General features: G+C 37.6%; 1 protein-coding gene across 5 annotated transcripts in view; it reads right to left on the reverse strand.

The window, feature by feature from the left end:
* LAMA2 (laminin subunit alpha 2) overlaps nucleotides 1-21,219 on the reverse strand; it is a 343,741-nt gene that overhangs the window by 122,303 nt on the left and 200,219 nt on the right. For 3 of the 5 annotated variants that reach the window (XM_069010799.1, XM_069010798.1, XM_069010800.1), the window contains exons 17-21: nucleotides 18,257-18,384; nucleotides 13,383-13,469; nucleotides 7,059-7,270; nucleotides 1,507-1,613; nucleotides 215-478 (exon numbers count right to left, since the gene is read on the reverse strand). In XM_069010799.1, the coding sequence (XP_068866900.1) occupies nucleotides 215-478; nucleotides 1,507-1,613; nucleotides 7,059-7,270; nucleotides 13,383-13,469; nucleotides 18,257-18,384 (798 nt within the window). The remainder of the gene's footprint in view (nucleotides 1-214; nucleotides 479-1,506; nucleotides 1,614-7,058; nucleotides 7,271-13,382; nucleotides 13,470-18,256; nucleotides 18,385-21,219) is intronic. The other 2 variants (XM_069010803.1, XM_069010801.1) reach the window with 1 other exon arrangement.

The following is a 21,219-nucleotide window of genomic DNA, read 5'->3' on the forward strand; positions in this document are numbered from 1 at the left end:
TGACTTCTTGCTGGTCCCACCACTTGCATGATGAAGCCCTTAGGACTGGGGAAGCATCCTAAAATGGTGCTTGTCTTCCGAGCCTGTCTGTTTCTTGAGAATTTCTTACACTGTAACATGGGTGTTAAAAATTAAAAAACCAAGCAATCTGTGTGAGCTCCAAACACAAGCGAACAGGAGACTTCAGCCCATGCAAAGTAGAGTTTCTCATTACCAGAGTTGCAGGCCGGTAAGCACCTCGTGGGCACCCACTGGCACTGCTGGTGCCCCACCTCCGGGGGGGTACTCGAATCTGCTGACTGCCTCCTGCATTTTCTTGCAATTTAGGCACCTGTCTGCTGATTTCACAGCGTCTGCCCATGAATCCTGATTTGCAGATACATCTTCCCAACGTGTCACACTGCAGTGACATGGATCCTAAAGCACTGCAGCCACAGGGTATACAAAACAGCTTTTCTGGAGCCCAGAAGTAGTTGGGCTTTAAGAATGAAAAGTAAACACTGTTAGAAAGTGAAGATAAGGAAACTACACCACATAAAAGAGTACAGGAATAAAGACAGGAGTAAACACTGAAGTAAACAAAGATTAATTCTAATTAACCACCAGTACTGTATTAATGAGCTTGAGATATTTGCTGGGTACCTTATGCAATCTGCAAATTCCACTGATACCAGCAGTTTTTCTCTGAACAGACTCTTTAAATACCATTGAAAATGGAGTGTGAGCAAACCACTTAAGAAATTACATAATTTTAAAGGGTGAAAATGATCCTTTTGATTTCTGCAGAATTATTTATGCGCTTTAAATTACACACAAGTGGAGGTGCTCTGAGGACACAGGCCTAACTCACGAGTCCTTATGTTGAACTAGAGAAACGTGCAGCCAGCTATAGCATATTCCTTAGCTGCCTGAAGACAACTCTGTGAAAGTTTATGAAACAATATTTCTCTGCAGTGATTTATGAGACAGGAAAACAATGTCAAGGCAAAAAACACTTTCACCGAAAAATAATACATTGTTTGGACAACACAAGAAGAAACCCTAAGAAAAAAACATAAAAGCAGAACATTCCTGCAGAGCTAAACTAGCACCCTGCTTTTTTAAAAAAAATAAACATCAGATGCTATCAGACATTTTGCAGCTTTCTTCACAGAGGGATTAGCTCCCAAAGCTGCAATATTTTAACTAATTTTTTTAAGTCAAGCATTCAAAATATAAAGTGTATACTATGTTGTATACTATGTATACAAATGTACTTATAGATAAAGTGAGGCTTAAAATGCATTCATTGCATGCAAATGCAATGTCTTGTGTTCTGTTCTAGAAAACCATTAGAAAACACTTAAAAACCAACCATTTTACCTTTCTCTACATAAGAACAATCTATGTTAATATATGTTAAGTGAAAAACAAACAACAGAAAAAAGCTTATCCAGAAGCAAATGGCATTTAGTTACCACAAACAGGGAGGAAAGCTGAAAGGAAACCCCATTTCTGGTCACTCACTTTGCAGATGTCACAGCGGCGCCCAATGACGTTGGCTTTACACTCGCACTGGCCCGTCCGAGAGTCACAGATCTCCGAGAAGGAGCCATTCATGTGACAGTGACAGGCTGCAGAGGAAGAAGGAGGAGATGTTAATGTGTTTCCTGAAGCTAAATCTAATAGCCAAATGTCTACACTGCAGCTTTTGCCACCCTGAGAAACACCTGGCCTGGGTAAAGCAGGAGGTGTTGCTCCCAAACATGGACACATTAACCTGCCCATATTAATGTGGAATTTTGCTCCAAATTACTGCAGTCAGAAATTTTGCCTCAAGTTCATTAACAGCTTGTTTTAGATGCTCCTCTCAGATCAAAGCAGGGTGTTGAGGGCAGATTACTAAATACATGTCCAGAGACTTGGAGTGGGCAGGGTAGTGATGAGAGAAAAATACAAAAATGGTACAGACCCAGTGAGAGTGTTACTGCTCTGATGACTTTATGTGGCTACCTAAAACCACAGGCTGAACAAAAATAAGAAAATAAAAGTAGGTATTTATTTGAAGGGCCTTCAAAGGTACACCCTGGGCAGTCAAAAGGCTACACCAAAGATGGACACTGGGTCATGGGCTCTTCACACTTTTCTAAGTTTGGTCCATTTGCATATCAGGGTTAATTCTCCAATTATAACTTCAGTTAATGATGTAATTACCCCAAGTTTGCCCCTCTAGTTTACACATTTTGGGGCCTGGTGTCCTTGAAAAGCAAACCTAGAGAGGGTTTGTTATGTCTAACCAGCATGAGAGAACAGCAACTAACAGGCCACAAGAAACTTCCGAGTTACACACTAGGCAGTCCAGGATTTGAAAAATATAAAAGTTAAAACCTAAGGCATCATTTCCCCCCTTTAGAGGCTTGACAAGGCCTCTACCTTGTCGAGACTTTATTCTAAATATCTACTCTAAGAGCAGTACACATCTAACAATAGCATATATAAACAAGAATTATAATTACAACTACTGTGAACAATTCTTTAATCCAGGGCCAGTTTGGTAACCATGAAATTAGTGTGGAAGATATAATCAGAGCTCAGTGTGTTATCTTTGAATGCTATCTAATGTAAGATCTGAGTTGGTTCTAAAATTATAAACAAATTTTGCTGATCTTTCCACTTTGGTTTACATGTCAATTGTTAGCTCTGTATCCAGATGAATGTCTTTGGATACACTTTGGACTAGAATCATATGCATATTTTGGTTCCAAACCTTAGTCAGGGTTACCAGCTGTGTAGATAACAAGCACAGGAAAAGAATCATTTAAACTACATCATCTTCATTTGTATCAGTCTCTGTTTTCTCAGTTGTTTAAGGAGTAGAAGCCTTCTTAACTCTGGAGTCCTTTGCCAGAGACTTTGATTGCAGTGAGGGTGGTCAACAAAATCTGGAATGGTCCTCTCCACTTGGCCTGTAGAGGATCACTGTCCCACCACTTAACATGCTGGTTCTGCTGTCCTGGAGTTCACTCCCCATTAATGTAGTTGTCAGGAAATGTTGGCAGGCTGAGAACCCAGTATAAGGTTGACTGACTACAGGGGCAGTAATGCTCTCATGCCCCAGGCTGCACTGAAAAACATACCAAGGATTATCTGCTACCATGACTCTCCAGGATTTCTGTCTCAGCAACAGCATCACAGTTCCCAGAGGGAATGTGACCCAGCTGACCAGTCTAACTCATCACAGTGCTGTTTTATAGATTTAAAAAGGCAAAGAGAATGCTGTTTCTTGAGCAAAATGGCAATGCTTCTGGCTCCTAAATGCTTATGTTTTAGGAGAAGACAAATTATGGGGAAGATGTCTTTGTCCCTTTATGTTCTTCAATCACCACAAGAACGTTTGAGTTCTTCAATCCTTTTGGCACGCAGAGATTTGGAAAAAAGCCCTTAGCACTCGCAGTAGAGAACAGGGATGTGATTGATGTCACAGGGACTATAACCACGCAGTCACTGATTCCATCAGCATGAGCTGGCTCCTGAACATTAATTTTTTTTCCCCCTCAGAGGGGAATGAACCCACATCTCTATACCAATTATCAATCTATTCTGTAAACTTGGGCTCCAGTCTGCATTTCGCCTTCCTGCAGTGCCCTATCTGCATATGTTGTTTTTTTTCTCAACCTGACACCCTCATTTTAAGAAACACTTAAGAGTCCCAAGAGTGAACACATGGCAGTCGCATACTTGCATGTCAGAAGGTGCTATGTGAGACAAGGCAGTTATATTTTTCCTATATATAGATTATTACAATAGAACCTTCCTCATTACTTCATTGGACTTGCTAATTTACAATTCCCAATTATAAATTGAAAAGATTGGTATGCAATTTTTCTCCCTGCTTTTGAGGTGTTATGAAAAAGTTGCTTCTTTTAATGAAAGCAACTTTAAGACTTGTGATTCTGTTCATGGCAAATGAATGTTTCTCAAATGTTTGCAAAAATTCTGCACTAAGTAACAAAAATGTGCTGGTTCTGCTGTTCATACCAGTCATGTAACACCTTCAGAGATTTTGATCTTCTGTTTTGCAATATATTTTCAAGAAGTAAAAATTAAAAGACCTTTCTGCTGTAATTAACATTGCTTATCTTTTCCTTTCACTCTCAGCTTTCAATACTAAACAAACCTATAATTTACCTCTTTCATCTTGTGCACAGACCTCTTCACCCTGATGTTTATATTTTAAAACTGCTGACACTCCAAACCATACACGGTGATAAGTATCACATACACGTATGTTTTGAGTATATATCTAATTAAAATGGTCAGTGGGGAAAGATGATGCTAAAGCTCAGACTCAACAAACTACAATCCTCCATGCAAATTAAAAGTATTTCACCAATCTTTTTATACAGACCTCAAAACCCAAGCTCAGTCTGATTTGAATTTTTTATGCTTATCAGGCATACGAGAACACAAGAATCAAAAAGAAAACTTACACTGATTTTATGAATAGATGAGTTTGTCCTATTTATATTACATGTTAAAGCAAGTAGCACTCCATGGTGCCTTAACTCAGTCACAGATGACTGAGTGCAATGCAGTGGTAAGAGAGAATTTGGAATATCAGGACTTTGATTGTTTTTCTTGGCTCTGGCAGTACATTCATACAGAAGAAACATACAGTCAGGGCTATTAATCTAATAAACTGTTACTCAATCTGATAAATTGCATTTATCTCACCTAGAGCTTTCCCATTCATTCACCTCTACTGGGAAAATTAGCTCTTGTCCAAACCTCCAAATATAATGGTTGTTATAATACAATGCAGCCTGTTGGAGAAATTTGTCTTACTTTCTTCCAAAATGACACTGGTCAAGATTCTTCATTCTCTCTAGATTTCTATAAATATTTATGAGCTTGTATTTATGATCAAGCCACACACTTACTCTCCTACAACAGTAGTACCTATAAACTGAAACACAGGCAAACTTGAATATTTGCTTTAATTCATGTCGTGACACTGACCTCTGTTATCATCAGCTCAACCTCCAGGTATTTGCTTCAGCACATGGAGTTTTTTCACTCCAAAAAACAACCTACTAGAATCAAATCAAATCAGGACATTTGCTCGTTGTTTTTAGATTTATGGTTTTGTTAAGATACACCAAAAAATCCAGAGATGCTATGATGATATAAAGTTGTACTGTCATTTGAAATGGTTAATGCACACAACAGCACTGTACTGAGAAAGAGAAAAAAACATTTCAAACAATTATTTGAAAGCAAATTCATGCTTTGCAATACTCTTGGATTTGGCTTTTTAATAAGGAACAAAATTGAAAACAACAAAGTAAAGGCACAGTCCCTCTGATATTGTAGCTGCAGGGCAAACTTCATAGAAGTCTGCAAAGGAAATAAAAAATCATACGCAAAGAAGAAATCCCACATGAAAGGCAGAGAGTAGATGAATACAAGGTAACTGCAAGCACAAGGATATGAATACATTAGGGGGCTCTTCTTTTCAATGATACTAACAAAAAAAGCAAAGCTTGTAATTCAACATTAAGCATGTATTTATTTTTAATATATTTTTTTAGATTGTATGTTTTCCAAACGCTCCTCATATAAAATCTCTTTCTCATGGACCTGTCACTACTGTGGAAATGGTCAAAGCACCAGCCCTCTTGATGACTCAATAATGGTGACAAGCTCCTGGAAGCTATGATTTTTGAAATACACTTCTTCTTAAATCACTTTACACACTTAACATTCTAACTTATATTACATCATTCATCGTGAACTGTTAACTTATGGAGAGAATATATATGATTGTCCAAATTTTTTCAGGCATTGTGTAAAGTAGGTACAGAAAGCACTTACACACGTGTTTGTATTCATGGTTATCTATGACTTTGTGTACATCAGTGTTTATTGCCCTTAGCTGAGAAACTTGGTGATGTTCTGCATCTCATTGGCTCCCACACACTCTCAGGAGGTCCAACACAACCTAGGATTTTCACTTTTAGACTGCAAATCACTAATAGGGCAAATTCTGGAAATGGATGTCACTGCCTCAGACTTCTCTGCTCACAATACATACTGCAGACAGAGCAGTAAGACAGTACCCCAGCTCTCTTGCATAATTTTATGCTGCCATAACACCCTTGCACTCAATGGAGTTACTCTTGTGTTTATTATAAAGGACCAAACAGGAATAAATCCTTGTGACAGTGAAATAAAATGCTTGGCTCTTTCAGGACGGTTTGTGACCTGTTTTATTCCACTTCTCAGAATGGCAAGGAAGGGTACATGAGGAATTTTTTTTAAGTTAAAAGCACTTGTTCTGCATTCTGAAATGTGCCAGCAATGGCTCAGAGAGAGCCACTGACTCCTACAGCAAGAAAAGCTCCTGTTCCTACCCAATCTTTCATCTCCACTGAATAATTTGTTGCAATCACTATGGGGAAGTACATGCTGGGGCTGATATTTGAATAACATGCCACCACTCAGCTGAGAATTGGTAGCTTGCTGCAGTGCCAGATATTTTCCTCCAGAGCACTTAGAAAAATCATCTAGTGCTTTAGGAGATTTTAGGGTCTGATTTGCAGGTCGGAGAATTTTGACCTGTAAGCAGCAGCACCTCCCAACCCTTACTGAGGTAATATATATGGGAAACAGGTTACAAATGCTGCCAGAGCTGGACCCTGAAACCGAAACATTGCTCCCTCCTTTCAATCTCACAAGTGAACAGGATTTTTCTGGGTAGCTTATAGCATTTTTTAGTGAATAGTTTTCATTTATTTGTATTTATTTTTGTAGATCTGACATTTAGTATAACCTTTTGCACCCATGCAATGCTCAGTTTTTTTCCATGTCCGCTTCAACTAGAGCTTTTTTAATAAGTTTTTCTTTCTATGTACTTTAACGCCTCCCTTTCCAGATGCAGATGCACAGTGTCATTATTAGAGCTGTAAGTACGCTGTATCATTCTCTTGCTCACACATACAGAGGCACAGTCTTCCTCTCAGGAACAAAGTTATAGACAGATCAATACTGTCAGGAGCTGTAAAAAGTTCGTGACTTACGTTGACAGTTCCTTGCATGAAGAGCATCACCAAAATATCCATCAGCACACCTCTCACAATATTGGCCTGTTGTACCTGGCTTACATATCAGACAAGCACCAGACAAGCTGTCACAGCTGCCAGGAACAGAGAAGTCAAGGTTGTCATTACACTGGCATGGCTGGCACGATCCCCCTGGTATTAGAGGTTGTCCAAAATAGCCTTCTGCACACCTAAGGTAAAAGACATCATCAGTTAGGGCCTTTAAATAATCCTCTCATGAGAAATATTTAATTCTGTTGCCTCCCTAATCACCAAAAATGATTTGATCTTCTCTCAAGTGTGTCTTATGCATCTTTTTTCTTTCTCTCTCCTTCTCTTTTTTAACATTGTAGATACAGTACCAGCTGAAATCCTGCCAGTTCTGCTAGTAATTAGACTTCAGTAGGCAAAAAATCTTGTCACTGCACTGAAGGTGAGACAAAGCATAGCAAGAAATCTTAGTGACACTCTAGAGGAAGGGGGGTTGGACTACGTGACCTTGAAAGGTCCCTTCCAACCCAAACTAGTCTATACCTCTATGTTAGATATACTTTGTGTTTCAGCACATTATGTATACATGTGCTGTACTCAATCACCAGCAAGCCTGATTATTTTTTTCCCCTCTACCTTTAAAACTTCTTTAGTTTAGAAAAACACCTTTAGAATGTAATACAGACATAAATTTGTTTACCTAACAAGATCTGCCCCCCCAACTTAAACTTCCCCTGATCTACTACATGGTCAAATTTGCTTAATTAATGGATTGCTAATCTCTGTGTAAATGTGGGTAACAAAAAGATTGCTCATTATCACAGGAACTATGTTGTTGTGTACTATACCTTTTATATTTTAAGAGAATTGTTTGAAAGTATCACATTCTTATCCACCTTGCCCACCTGCAATTTTCTGTGAGCACAGTGTAAAACAGGTTAGTGAATCTGACCTAACATGAGTCTGTATTAAAAGCAAATTTCTACTCATCTCACAGCTTATTTCCTATTTATATTCTGGTCTGCTTTCCCTTTCTGTTACATTTGCTCACACTTCATAGTAAGAGCAGCTTGTAGATAGCAAAGAAAAAGAAAAGAAAAATTGCACAGTTCTAGCTAATGAATTTATTCATGCACACCTCAGATGAACTCCAATTAGTATTATGAAAACAGAAAGTATATAAAGCACATTGCACAAACTAATTTTTCCTACTATTTCAAAGTCATCTTGAATGCAGTTTTAATGTACACAGATACTCTCTCTACTTTCTAGTAGTACTGGATGGCATGGTTGCGGAACGATTTTGTGTATCATCCTGACACAGAAATGCAGAGTTCCACAACGCCTTCACTCTTGTCCCTTTGTGTGCCTCAAGTTCATCCTTTTCCTTGCTTCCAGAATATCGCATAGAGCTTTTAACTGGACCCTAAGCAAATCTGTCAAAACATGTACTAAATATTATTAAATATCTTCAGCAAAGATTACAAAGATTGTAAAAACTGGGTAACTGAGAGCAAGGAGGAAAAAATAGTGGGAACTAATTGAACAATTTTCTGTAATTTTGCACAAAATAGGATCTTTTTCAATCCTCTGAAAATATCCATGATGCACACCATAGATGAATAATATATATAAATAGTCCAGTGGTTTGGTGCATGTAAGCACTCAAGACCATGAGTAAAATTTCCACAATCTGGCCCACTCCTGTAGCACAGTCATATCTCAAAATTACGTCCTCATAGCAACAAGACATCAAAATCTTGTCATTAGAATAATTCAGGTATTTTATTTTCAGAACCTGTCATAAACGTAGCAATTTATTTTATTTCCTGCAAAGGAAGAGATAAGTTTTTCCTTGATGGAGGATATCTCAGCAACCACAGAAGACTAATCTTCAGCTTAATTTTGCAAAAAAAAATTGGCTTTTTTTCAGTTACGAGATCTCAGTTACAAAGGCCAGGACTGTATCTTAACATGTAACAATTAACAGCCACGTTTTATCAAAACTGGAGAGTATCTGGATAATTTATGCAGGCATCTTACTTTACCTAAACCAGATTACATCTGAAGTTAACCCACGCTTTGCTAATTTACTACTGGTGTGATTGTCATAAATCTGTATCTCTTGGTCCTACTAATCTATTTAACTTCACTTAATGTTTGTTTTCCTCTTTCATTTAGGGGTTAGTTCTGTATTTAACAGCATTCACAGAAACTTACCAAGCAGTTCACAGAAAGAATACTCCAATGATTTGTGCGAAATGCACTGCTAGTAATCTCCTTCTATTAATAGTAGGAGACCTCAATAACTCTGTATCCTCATCAGTTTAGACTTTGATAATTAAAATTAGAAAAACCCACTACCATCACATAGCCATAGTCTACTTATGCACATACATAATCTTGAATCCAACTGAAGATGATCCTGAAAGTGGGGGGAAAAGCAGTTAAAGCCTAAAAGACAACGGTGTACATGTATCTATGTAAATTCTTCCTCTTTTTCTTCCACTTCTCCTGAAGTTGCAAGGAAGGATTAAAAAAATCAACTTTCATTAGTTCCATCTCTATTCCCTTAAGGACATTCCTATTTCAGCTTCTTTTCTCAGGTTCAAAGCACTATGTGTTTGGCAAGGTTTAGATTAAAAAACACCACTAAGTATGTGGCATGGAAAATTACTTTTATGCATTATGTTACAAAAAACACGTATAAATAAATGACTCCTAACTACAACATAACACCTCTGAGATTAAAAAATAAACAAAAATAGGAGTAAAAAGCAGTGATAAAAAAGATTGTGTCCATATTTTCTACTCTCAAATGCAGGTGTGTCTGTGACTGACATCGGTTTTATATAGTATAATGGAGCCAAATACAAGGCTACTACTTAAATATATGTGTATGAATTTCTACAGTGCCTGGTCAGTATGGAGTTAATATTCCTCATAGCAGTCTGCATGGTGCTTTATATACACATACACATGGTGCATATATACACATATATGCACAGAAACACAGGCCTATTTTATAGATTTCTTTATATTTACTGGAAAAAAGAGCCCTTGAGACAGAGCTAGTTAAGCCTGCAAATCCAAACACTTTAAAGTCTGGAAATACTATTTTTACGGAGTCTTTGAAATTTATGTGCCTTCAACCTGTGCACAGAATCAGACAAAAGCCCTGTGGAGAAATGGCTTGTGAGCACACAGTGAGATATCTTAACTCAGGTGCACAGCACAGATGCGATTGTTATGTGACCAACTATAAATCTTGCATTTTCTAATGTCAGAATGCCTACCTTTGCAAGCTGCAAAAAATCCTGCGTAACACATTTGTTGTATCAAATCTCCTGAAATGTTTGACCCTTTTCCCATCAGTACTGCAACACAGACTTGCTGCTCTCGCACTAGTGGAAGAATTTTATTTGCTACAGTGAGCAGCAGTTTGAAGCCACGGTACTCATGAGAGACTGTAGCTGGTGGCACTCTGTGCTAGACTTGAAGAATGGGGGAGGTGGGGGGAAGAAAAGACATGGGTCAGCTCACCCTTCTCCTCACACATGAGGGACACTGACCCTCCTTGCAGGAGGAAAAGGTCACTGGAACCACGTACATAAATCATGGAGTGCTACAGGAAAAGCCAGACTCTCACAGATTTTGTTTCTTTTCCCTTGAAAGACTGTATGAGGAAAATGAATGCCATCATCCTATAAATGTGCTGGGCTAAAATGACAACCTTTTGTCATTCTCATACATCCTTTCTATGAAGTTAAGAGAATGTCCATCCTTCCTCATATGCCTTCAGAAAAGTGGGCAGTGAGCAAAGGAAAAAACATCTAATTTGTTTGGGAAAAACATAAAATGGGAAAGCTGGGCTCTCTCTACAAATATAGATCTGTGATAACTCCCAACACGGTTTATATCTGCAATTATTTTGATGGTGTTATGAGCTGGACTCCTCAGAATATTGAGCAATTATGGCACCATCTTCCTGAGAGTTCCAGTGAGAGAAGTAGCAATTTTTTTTGACGTTTTACAAATCAGACATATATATGTATCTCCCTAAGGGACAGAGGATATATTTTAAGCCCAAATAAGTACAGTGCTGTGCACGCTTACTTCATGATACTTAGTATGTCATGATAATTTAGCATTGTTCAGCTATTGAATCATGTGGCTCAGATCATTTGTCACTGTGTAGTTGCTAAAATGGAAGAGAATTTCATGTAAACTCTCTCAGCAATTATACAACCACTACTAATAGCAAAAGGCAACATGCTTTCTCCTGATCATTATTATTGACAGCTGCAGACATTTCAGAACAACTTGTTACAATTAAAAGCAAATAGTTCTGTGAGCTTTGGAACTAATAGCCTAATTTCCAATGGATTTATATCTCATGGTTACAAGGCTAAGGGCTGATTATTTGCTGCAGGATGTTGCTATTCAGCAGGGAGTAATCCCTCAGGCTACAACAGCACTTTTTCCTTGCCCTGTGAAAGTTTTCTTATGGGCAGAACATTTAGTAACCTCTCTTGTTCTATCTGTTTAATCAGGTGTGAGTTCACACAGCATTCTCCCCCTTAGCTATGACATGTCCTGATTTATTAACCTCTATTCAGCCACTTCTTTTCATAAAACCTTCAGGAACAATTATCTTTGAGACCTCCTACCTTCTGCCAAATTCAGTTGAAATTGACCTATAAGTGCAGATGACTTCGCAGGCAGCCAGAGAGGCATGCACAAAAAGATCACAGTAGCCTCATTTCCTTAGGAGATCAGGCTAAAATCCAATTCAGCCATTTATTCAGACTCTGTCCTACTGCATCTACAGCCTGTGCTCCACTCAGAAACAGCACTTGTTGCTAATGGAAGCTGTCAATGACCCTGCATTGACAAACTGCCACCAAAGTGCTCTTGATGTGATTTATTCATGCCGTCATTAACTTCACAGCCCACTAGCTGAAAGAAGGTGATGACTTCCCAGACAGACAGGAAAAGACAGGCAGAAATAGCAGCAGCAGGAGCAGACTCAGTGATGATGGGTGGAAACAGGTGACAGCCTGCACTCTCACTTCAGGACAGATATAGCACAACAGAGGATTTAAAAGGAAGTAGTTGTAAATTGGAAAGATGGGAATATAGGGAGATTCACAGAGTATGGTCAGGTTTCTACTTTTCTGGTTGTCTCTTACTCTTGGTTTATTCCTAATTCTCCTCATCCCAGCCTGAATATTTTACATCTTCATTCAGAAGCCTTACCTTTTTTTACGGTTTGCCTTGAAAAATCTGTCAAGCAGCTCATGGAAGTGCCAAACGGCAAAAGCTACTAGGAAACCGAAGGGCCATGTTTTCATGCCCCTTAACTGTCTAGCCAGGTGTTACACAGTTATCTGGCTTCTCCAGCCCCTATTAAAAAGGTGTCATTGGCAGGGTCACAGGGGACTGAGATCATGGAGACAAAGCCAATACTGATTCATCATGACCTCTGAACAACTAGCAGCGGTCCCCTGGCACACTAACTGCTCTTGAAATCTGTTCCAGCCATGTGAAATCCCAAGGGACTAAAGGCATGCAGACATAGTGGTGATATCCCTTGCCTATGTGGTCTTACCTCCTGTGGAAGGGGGTTCCTGGGAGCTTAGCACTAGCACTCACACTTGCTCTCTGTTTCATTTAAATTCTCCACTTGATCCTTTCAGCATAGTGCCTTTGTAAAGCTAGCAATAAGTGTAGGAAATATATATTGAACTTTTCTATGTATTTGGTAAAGAAGAATTACCTTTTTTTGTCATTAAAGACTAGTTTGTTCTACTCCCTAAATAAAGACTGCAACAGCAAATGAGAAGCAACAAAAATGTAAAATATTACTTTAAAAAATAATTAAAATCTATAAATAACTTATTAGAAGAGCTGTATTTTCACTGCATATTAAATTCTCTAAGTGAAGCATCAGTATTTACTGCATATTTGAATCACCATGCTCTAAACATTCAAATGACAAAGGAGACAAAAGGTTTATAAAAATCTCAGAAGAGTGACAGAAAAGCTAGGTGAAACTTTTTTAACAAAGACTAACTTATCAGCAAATGCTTCTTGGAAACCTTACATTTTACTATAAAACAATAAAACAAGCATAAGAAAAATACAAATTAATGGATCCAATATCAGACGAAAATGCACAGGAATTTTTTCAGTGGGTTTCAGAACAGGAATGGGGATGAGAAGGGGAGGTAATAAAGAGGTAGAACAGTTCCATGTGATCAATACTTTTGTTTCAGGTCTCATATGACTAAAAGCATGGTACCTGCTTACCTTTCACAGCGTGGTCCCACATAGCCAGCTGGGCACTCATCGCATATTAATCCACGATGTTGGTCAAAATGACATGTTGGGCTGAAGCTGTATTGTTGATATTGAGAAAGAAGAGGGACAAGGAAGGAACATAAAGAAAAGATAGTTAGCAGCATAGCTCTCTTCCCACTTCAGAGATTGTTAATTAGCAAAACAGTGCCCAGGAAAAGTGATTCTTGTCTATGACATGGGGCTTAAGTTCGACTCCAGCAAACTGAATTTGGAATGACTCTGCTATTTCTGCCACACTGAATATAGAGCAGTGGATGGCAGCATCCCAATAGCCTGTTATTACGGGACTTGAGCCTGCCAGCGAGTGGTCTGGATACCATTAAAAAGGCAGGAATGTACAGCTGTTTGTTTGTGCCCCCGAGGGCCTGGCAAAACAGTCTGTGCCATAATGTGGCCCCTATATAAATCTTTCTGAAGGACAACCGATTAAAAGCTCAGTTAACTTTGTGTATAGTCAGCTGTGAAAGGAGTGCAGTGAACAAGAAAGGGGAGGGGCAAAATGGGAAATATCTGGTACAGCTTTCCAGAGAGTGTATTTGAGTTTAATGAAGTGCCAATGACCTCAAGCAACAGGCCACACAGGCATGGTGAAGTTTAAGAATAGTTCGCAGACCAGAAAGCTTTACCTCTTTGCTATGCTCTACTTATTTTGGGCTGGTTCAGGGGGTTTTTTATTTTTTTTTATAAATAAGGATACTGTAGCCATTTGCAAGCTCCACCTCTCAATGCCCGTGGTTTAACTCTGAACTGTGTTCCTTCACTGTTAGCATTTTGCGTTCCATAATCTCTCTCCCTTAACACACTTTTCTGAAGAAACGTCCTGACACAATAAAAGATACTACACAGAAGAACAGGCAATCTGTTCTTCTGTAATTCTGTAATGATTATTAGAGACAGAGACATATGAGCATCTTTATAAAGCCTCATCCAAATAATGGTAATCAATTCTGGTCAACCAAATAGAAAAATAGAAAAAGGAAAAAAAAGAAATTAAAAGAATGTGAGTAGGTGCACAGTGGGGTGATTATATAAAGGGGGAAAACAAAGCGTCTATCTGAAAAAAAAGATACTAAATTATCCTTTGTAACCTAGGAAAAGAGAATTTGAGAAGCAATAGAATTGCTCCAACAAAGACATCAGAAGGAAGGTATATTCAAGGTAACAGTTCATGCTACAATAATAACAAATAGACATAATCCAATCTTGGATATATTAAAGCAGGATATACTATGACAGTTTCTGGAAAGTAATAGGCCCAGGGAGGACAGAAAAGCTTAATTAGCATCACTTAATGTGATTAGCTGCTGGTGACTAGACCCCAGATCTCAGGAGTCATCCATCCTGTGATCTGTCCTCAGTTATTCTTTTTTCTGTGCTATCCCACAAATATAAGAGATCAGTAAGAAAAATGTGCGAAGGTCAGGTCCAATAAAAATAGACAGGTGCTGGGATTTTTCTCTTTCCCATAAGGATTGTGTTTGTGTCATTTTGCAATGTCATTTACTTAATAATAGATTCACAAATGGATGAAGAGTTGGAGAAACAATAATTGTTCATTCTATTCTTTAACAGAAATGAAAGCACACATTATCATTGAATATAATCAGCAGCACCTGACTTAGTTCAAATAAGTTCCTGCTTGTCAGTCCCAACCTCACTCTTTCCAAGAGCTTCATGGGAAACTCTGTGGAGATGCTATCACAGCTCATTATAGCATTGTACAAAATTGACTGTACTAAGGTTCCACCAAGAGCTCTGAATTTAACTGCATAAATTTAAAATATAATAATGATAATAATTATAAGGATGATAACGACGATAATAATAATGATAATGATAATGTACTTATTATTACTAAGCAATAATGATGAATAGCAGAATTTCCATGTTTTAAGGGTTGTGCTTAGACCTTGCTTCCTTGATTCTTTCTCTGACTTAACAGTTTGACCATATTCAACACTAAACATTAATATATTGAGAAATTCCCATCTGATGCTGTAGGAAATAATGATAGCAGGCTGAGAAAAGAGGAGTTTATCTTCCTGATTACTGAGAATCTCATTGCTCTCTAGTGCTAAATACTAATGAACTGTGAGTATTGATTTGTAAAAACAAGTTTCAAAAAACTGTAGTCCCCCTCTTGATTTATCATCACTCTTTACAGTTTTCACACATGGTAACAACACTAATACCAGTAAGGACACAGGATAAGTATGAATACACAGGATGGGTATGTATGGGATAAGTCTATGCTGGGAGACAGGGCTTCCTAAACGCTTCCTAGTATGTTATAGGAAATATCTCCTGAGAATATGTTTGTGATTTTATTTAACTCTCCAAGAAAATACTAAAATTCTGAGACCAAACCAAATTCTTAGTTCACCTGCTATGAGATTACACCTGACCTTCCCAGGCTGAGTGAGAGATCTTCTATCTCCCATTTCCAGTGATAAAGCATTCCTGTCAGAGCCTTCATTACCCATAATAAATTTATGGCTATGTCAAGAGAAGAGCAATAATTATCCCAAACATCTATATTTGTTATAAATTATGGAAAAAAACCCAAACAGTTCCTTTGAAACTCCTTGAGTTTTAAATGTTAGAATGTTAGAACAGTTTCTACAAGTGGTACGTTAACAAGAAGACATCGGACAAAGAAGTCAAGCGTTCATTGCATAGACCATTTATAACATGGGTATTGATCTCATCTGCATCACACAAGCACATATATGGACATATATGCAAAAAGAAGAAACTACAACCCAGGATGTAGAAAACAAGCTTAGACAACTTAATTTTAGTTTCCTGATTTGGCCAAGTGCTCTTTATTGACATATGGCAAACCATTTATGACTCGTCCTTCAGAAAGCACATGATTGGCTTCAGTGACTGCATATGGAAACTCCTGCCATTAGGAAACAAGAAAGGGAATTAGCAGCAGCTAAATCCACTGAAGTCAACTAAAGAACAACACAATCACCACATCATTTCTACAATGGTCAGAACAGTTCTCCACTTTTTGTGGCATTGCAAAGAAAAAGAGTCAGGTGCTGTGAGAACAATGAAGGGAACCACTGTAAACATTATAAAGAAATGAGACACTGTTATAAAATACAAAAGCTATTTCTTAATAGAAACATATTTCACAGGCTCATTACATGGACAATATTCTCTATGCAGCAGCAACTAAGTATTAAGCTTAGAAACCTAAATGTCCTGTCATGTAATGTTAGGAATTAAATACTTTAGGAATTAAAATCTATACACAGCTATTTATAATAATTTGTACATGCGATTAGTCACTCGCTCAGTTACTCAGAAAGAACATGACACACTACATCTGCACAGTGACATGAACTTGGTAGAAGTTTATTTTTCACATGAAGGAATCTGAATTGTTTGCAAATATTATCCCTAGCATAAAAAAATCACTAGCAGCTAAGTAAGAAAGCAAAATAAGTACTTTAACAGCATACAGGTAACATATAAAATCTTTAAAATCTCTTTTTTCCTCATAAACAAATTTAGTAATTGGTCTAGAACTGTAACGTCATGAGAGCTTGACCCTTACAATGCGTTCTGCAAAGCTAAACTTTGTAGGATTCAGGACTCACACAGTTTCACAGTTCAAAGAACATTTATATTGTGTATTTGTTCTATACCTATATTTTTCAAAAAAATTAAATATTAAAAATGGGACTGTTAACTTCAAAAAAGGAAAGTGCCCAGAACTATGATGAGGACGTAATGGAGGTCTCCAGGCATTTTGCCAATCATAACCTAAATTCAATCTATTTGACTTAGATTGTTGCACATCTGTGCAAGACTGAAATGTGATAGTGTCTTCCCTTCTTTGTCAGCACAGTGTTCCCAAAGAAAAGAAAGATAATTAATTACGGATGCAAGGAAATACCAAGTAATGAGAATGTCAGAAGAACCATGCCTGAGCAGCAGATATAATAAACCCATATGTATATCTAATAAAACCAACTCAAGAGCTGTGTTAACAGGAAGGTAGGTTCCCATCCTACAATCCCCTGGAACTTCTGCTCATAAGTGTTTAGACTATTCCTGCTCTGATCAGTGCAATTTTAATAGGATGCAATACCACAGATGAGATTCAGAACAGTTTTATCCAGGTACATCATATAAAATGCTTTTGGTACTATTATTTTCCAGGTACTGCCTGTGGAAAAACCAATGAAAAAATGTTCAAGCCACTTGGTCTATTAAGTTAAGTGATGGAGTAGCACAGACAAGCTTTAGTAATGAAGGAAACTTCGGTTCTTAGATAAGAATTTTGAATAACTTTTCACTTGTATTTTTATTTAATAAAATAAATTAACAGTATTTTTTCTGAGATATGCTGGCAAAATATTTTCACTGCAAGATCTAAGGATGAATTCAAATTCCAAACAAATCACAGAATGTGGACTAAAAGAAAAGGAAAAGTAAAAGCAGAAAAGGCCCACAGAAAAAGCAGAAAAAGTCAAATTGGAAATTCAGCTTTAAATTCAGTTTTAAAACTAGAAACTACTACTCTTAAGGAGGACAGAAAAGCAAATGCTAGTTATTAATTTGAAAAGCATTCATCCATATTCTGTGTTGTTTTTTCTAGCTTAGTCTCATCCAGCTTTTGTCTTCATCTGCCTGTCAGTGGAATTAAGCACTCTGCACAATTGTAAAAATAAAAGTTTATATTGCAGAATATATCATTTGATTGGAAGAAAAAAAATCTCAAGCATACTTGTAAAAATATAAATTAAGAAATTATGCAATTTACTAAGCGAAAAAGGGGAATATGCAATAAATATACAACTTACTTGTTAGAAGGTATATTTAGGGGGCAAGCACACAACTGACAGTCTTCAGCTGTCCCTTTAGTTGCATCACCATAGAAGCCAGGCAGGCATCTATCACAGTATGAACCACCTGTGTTGTGTCTGCAGTTCTAAACAGAAGATGTAAAGTACAAATTGACAATTAGACAATTTGCATATGGAAAAAGGTTTGCAACATTTATTCTTATTTTCTGCTGCTTGTTGAGAAACAGTTCTACAGGTTAGCAGTCACAATCACTGCTTCATATGTTCTTGTGGGTAACTTTTTTTATGTAAAACAAAAAGAATATTTAACAGAAAACCTTTAAATTTACCCCACACAACAGTTGTATTATTGTTTTAGCTTGCTTAAAGAAAACCAACTTTCAAAGCATTTGCAGTTTAGCATTGCAGTCTTGCAACAAGCGTATTTTGGGACAAACTGGTTTTAGATGTTGATTCCAAAACTACAGCCCAGACTATGTAATTTATAAAAATGAATTATTACATTTGACATGTAAGTGCATTAGTTCATTTTACAAGGTATGTGGCTAGCAGTATTTGTAAACAGTATCAAAGCCTGAATTAATTAATGCTTATTTGCTAGAATAGAATCTTGCCTCTATTTCGAGAGCAGAAGCAAGGACAAGTATACGGTGTAGAGGGTGCTATCCCACAGTTTGTGTTCACCTGTGTGACTGCATAATAGGAGAAAAATTAAGCTGAGCATATGAAACATGGAGTATAAAAATGGCACTACTAGATTTGAATTTTTCTATATAGCTTTCGGCTGATCTCAAATTAAACAATCTTTTAGCAGAATGGAAATCGGTCATGTGAGAAAAGGCTTCCCATGATGACTTTTAAGAACCAAGTTTTAAAGAGTAATTACCCTTCCTATTCTTCTTCCCTCTCACCATACAGGACTTAGAAATTCTAAATAATTTCACAGAATCCATAACAGATTCAGAAAATTACTTTTCTGGCTAAATCTGTTTCCTTTCTTCCCCCCACATTATTAGCATACCACACTATTCCTTCCACTTCTATTTACCACAAGATACCCAAGTGTAGCCCTTTCACAATGAAAAAACAGAGAAAGTAGCAGGAATGATTTTGGACTTTGAATGCCATATTGATGTGCTTGGTATGGACTGAAAAAAGGATTGGAAAAGAATACATCAACTTCAAAAGGCCAAAATTAAAGCCATGAGAGAGATTTTGTTAATGGGGTATGTTCTGCTGTGTTTTAGATAATGGGCCAGATCAAATCTAGAATGTTTCATCCAAGCTGCAGCTTAAGAACTCCAGAGGTTTGTTTTTGTTTATTTTGTTGGTTTGGGTTTTTTTAAGTGTGGGAACTTTCAAACTTATGATTTAATTGAAAATTGTTTTTTAAGAACACTTTACAATTGTGTTATCATTTTAGTAAGCCACGCATATGGTACTGATTGCTATTTAACAGCCTTACTGTCTGGAAGACATAATTTATCCTCAATAAGGAAACAGTGATTCCTTCTTCACAGCTTTCCAGGATTTCAATGATTTGTACAAAGCTTTTTTGCACTGTGCTCTGCAACTGGGCAGCTGAAAAAGCACAATACCCTTTATAATCATGAGGGCATTGGAGTCCAAAGCATTTGCCTCCAGAAATGCTGTTTGTTGTTTTAAAGGGCGCATTCTTACTGCTAGCACATTTGAAATTAAAGCCTTAATCACAATACTATACTTTAACATAATTTGTAGATTGTGAGCTAATGCCAACTTGTTGAAACACTTTATCAATTAAAATTATGGCTCTAGAATAGTCAGCTGGGTTAAAATTGACTTCCATAAGTTAATTAATCCATTTGATTGATATTTTAAGTGCTGACATTCAAAAATAATCTACCAACCACACAAAAAAAAGTAGCTGGGAATAATACGCTTCTAAAAGAATACGTGAAAAAAAAATTTAAGTGTTTCAAAAGAAAAATCCTTTGCAATTCAACTTTTTAAAGACATCATGTCAAATTATTTGTACTTTTTCTGAAAAATAATGGATTCTTCTTTTGTGATAAGTTTAGCTTTAAATATCCTCAGACATATCTTAATGTTTTTGAAGAATATGAACAGTTTCTATGTCAAGGGTGTTATTAAAGTGAGAGAAGCTAATACACTACTTTAAAGCTTCACATCTCTTGCTGAGTGGTATTTGCAGGTTCTGCTGTTTTTTAAAGTAAAACACCTGAAACCTTCCATTTTGTAGGAAAACATTTCTTGTTACAAAGACCTGACCACCTTCACTTTGATGAAGTATTTTCTGGCACTTTAACGTCAGTCATTTCCATGTACTGTGTCTAATCCTACTCAATCCAGACCTCTGTGTTTACTTCCTCACAATCACAGAATGATGGAATATCCATAGCTGGTAGGATCAAGTCCAACTCCTGTTCCTGTGCAGGACTCCCAAAGAGTCACACCATGTGCCTGAGAGCATTGTCCAAACACCTCTTGAGGTCTGTCAGGCTTGGTGCTGTGATCACTTCCCTGGGGAGCCTGTTCCATTGCTCAACCACCCTCTGGGTGAAGAACATTTTTCTAATATCCAACCTAAACCTCTCCTGACACAAATCTAGGCATTCCTTTGAGTCCTGTCACAGGTCACCACAGAGCAGAGATCAGTGCCTGACTCTGCTCTTCCCCACATGAGGAAGTTGTAACTGCAGTGAGGTCTCCCTCAGTCTCCTCTTCTCCAGGCTGAACAGATCAAGTGACTTCAGCCACTCATCATATGGCTTCAGCTCAAGGCCCTTCACCATCTTTGTAGTCATGCTTTGGACACTCTCTAATAGCTAAATGTCTCTTTTATGTTGTGGTACCCAAAACTGCACACAATATTCAAGGTGAGGCCGCCCCAGTGCAGAGCAGAGCAGGACAATCCCCTACCTTGCCTGGCTGGCAATGCTGTGCCTGATGCACCCCAG

Source organism: Aphelocoma coerulescens, chromosome 3 (genome assembly GCF_041296385.1).
Source record: "Aphelocoma coerulescens isolate FSJ_1873_10779 chromosome 3, UR_Acoe_1.0, whole genome shotgun sequence".
NCBI classification, from domain to species: domain Eukaryota; kingdom Metazoa; phylum Chordata; class Aves; order Passeriformes; family Corvidae; genus Aphelocoma; species Aphelocoma coerulescens.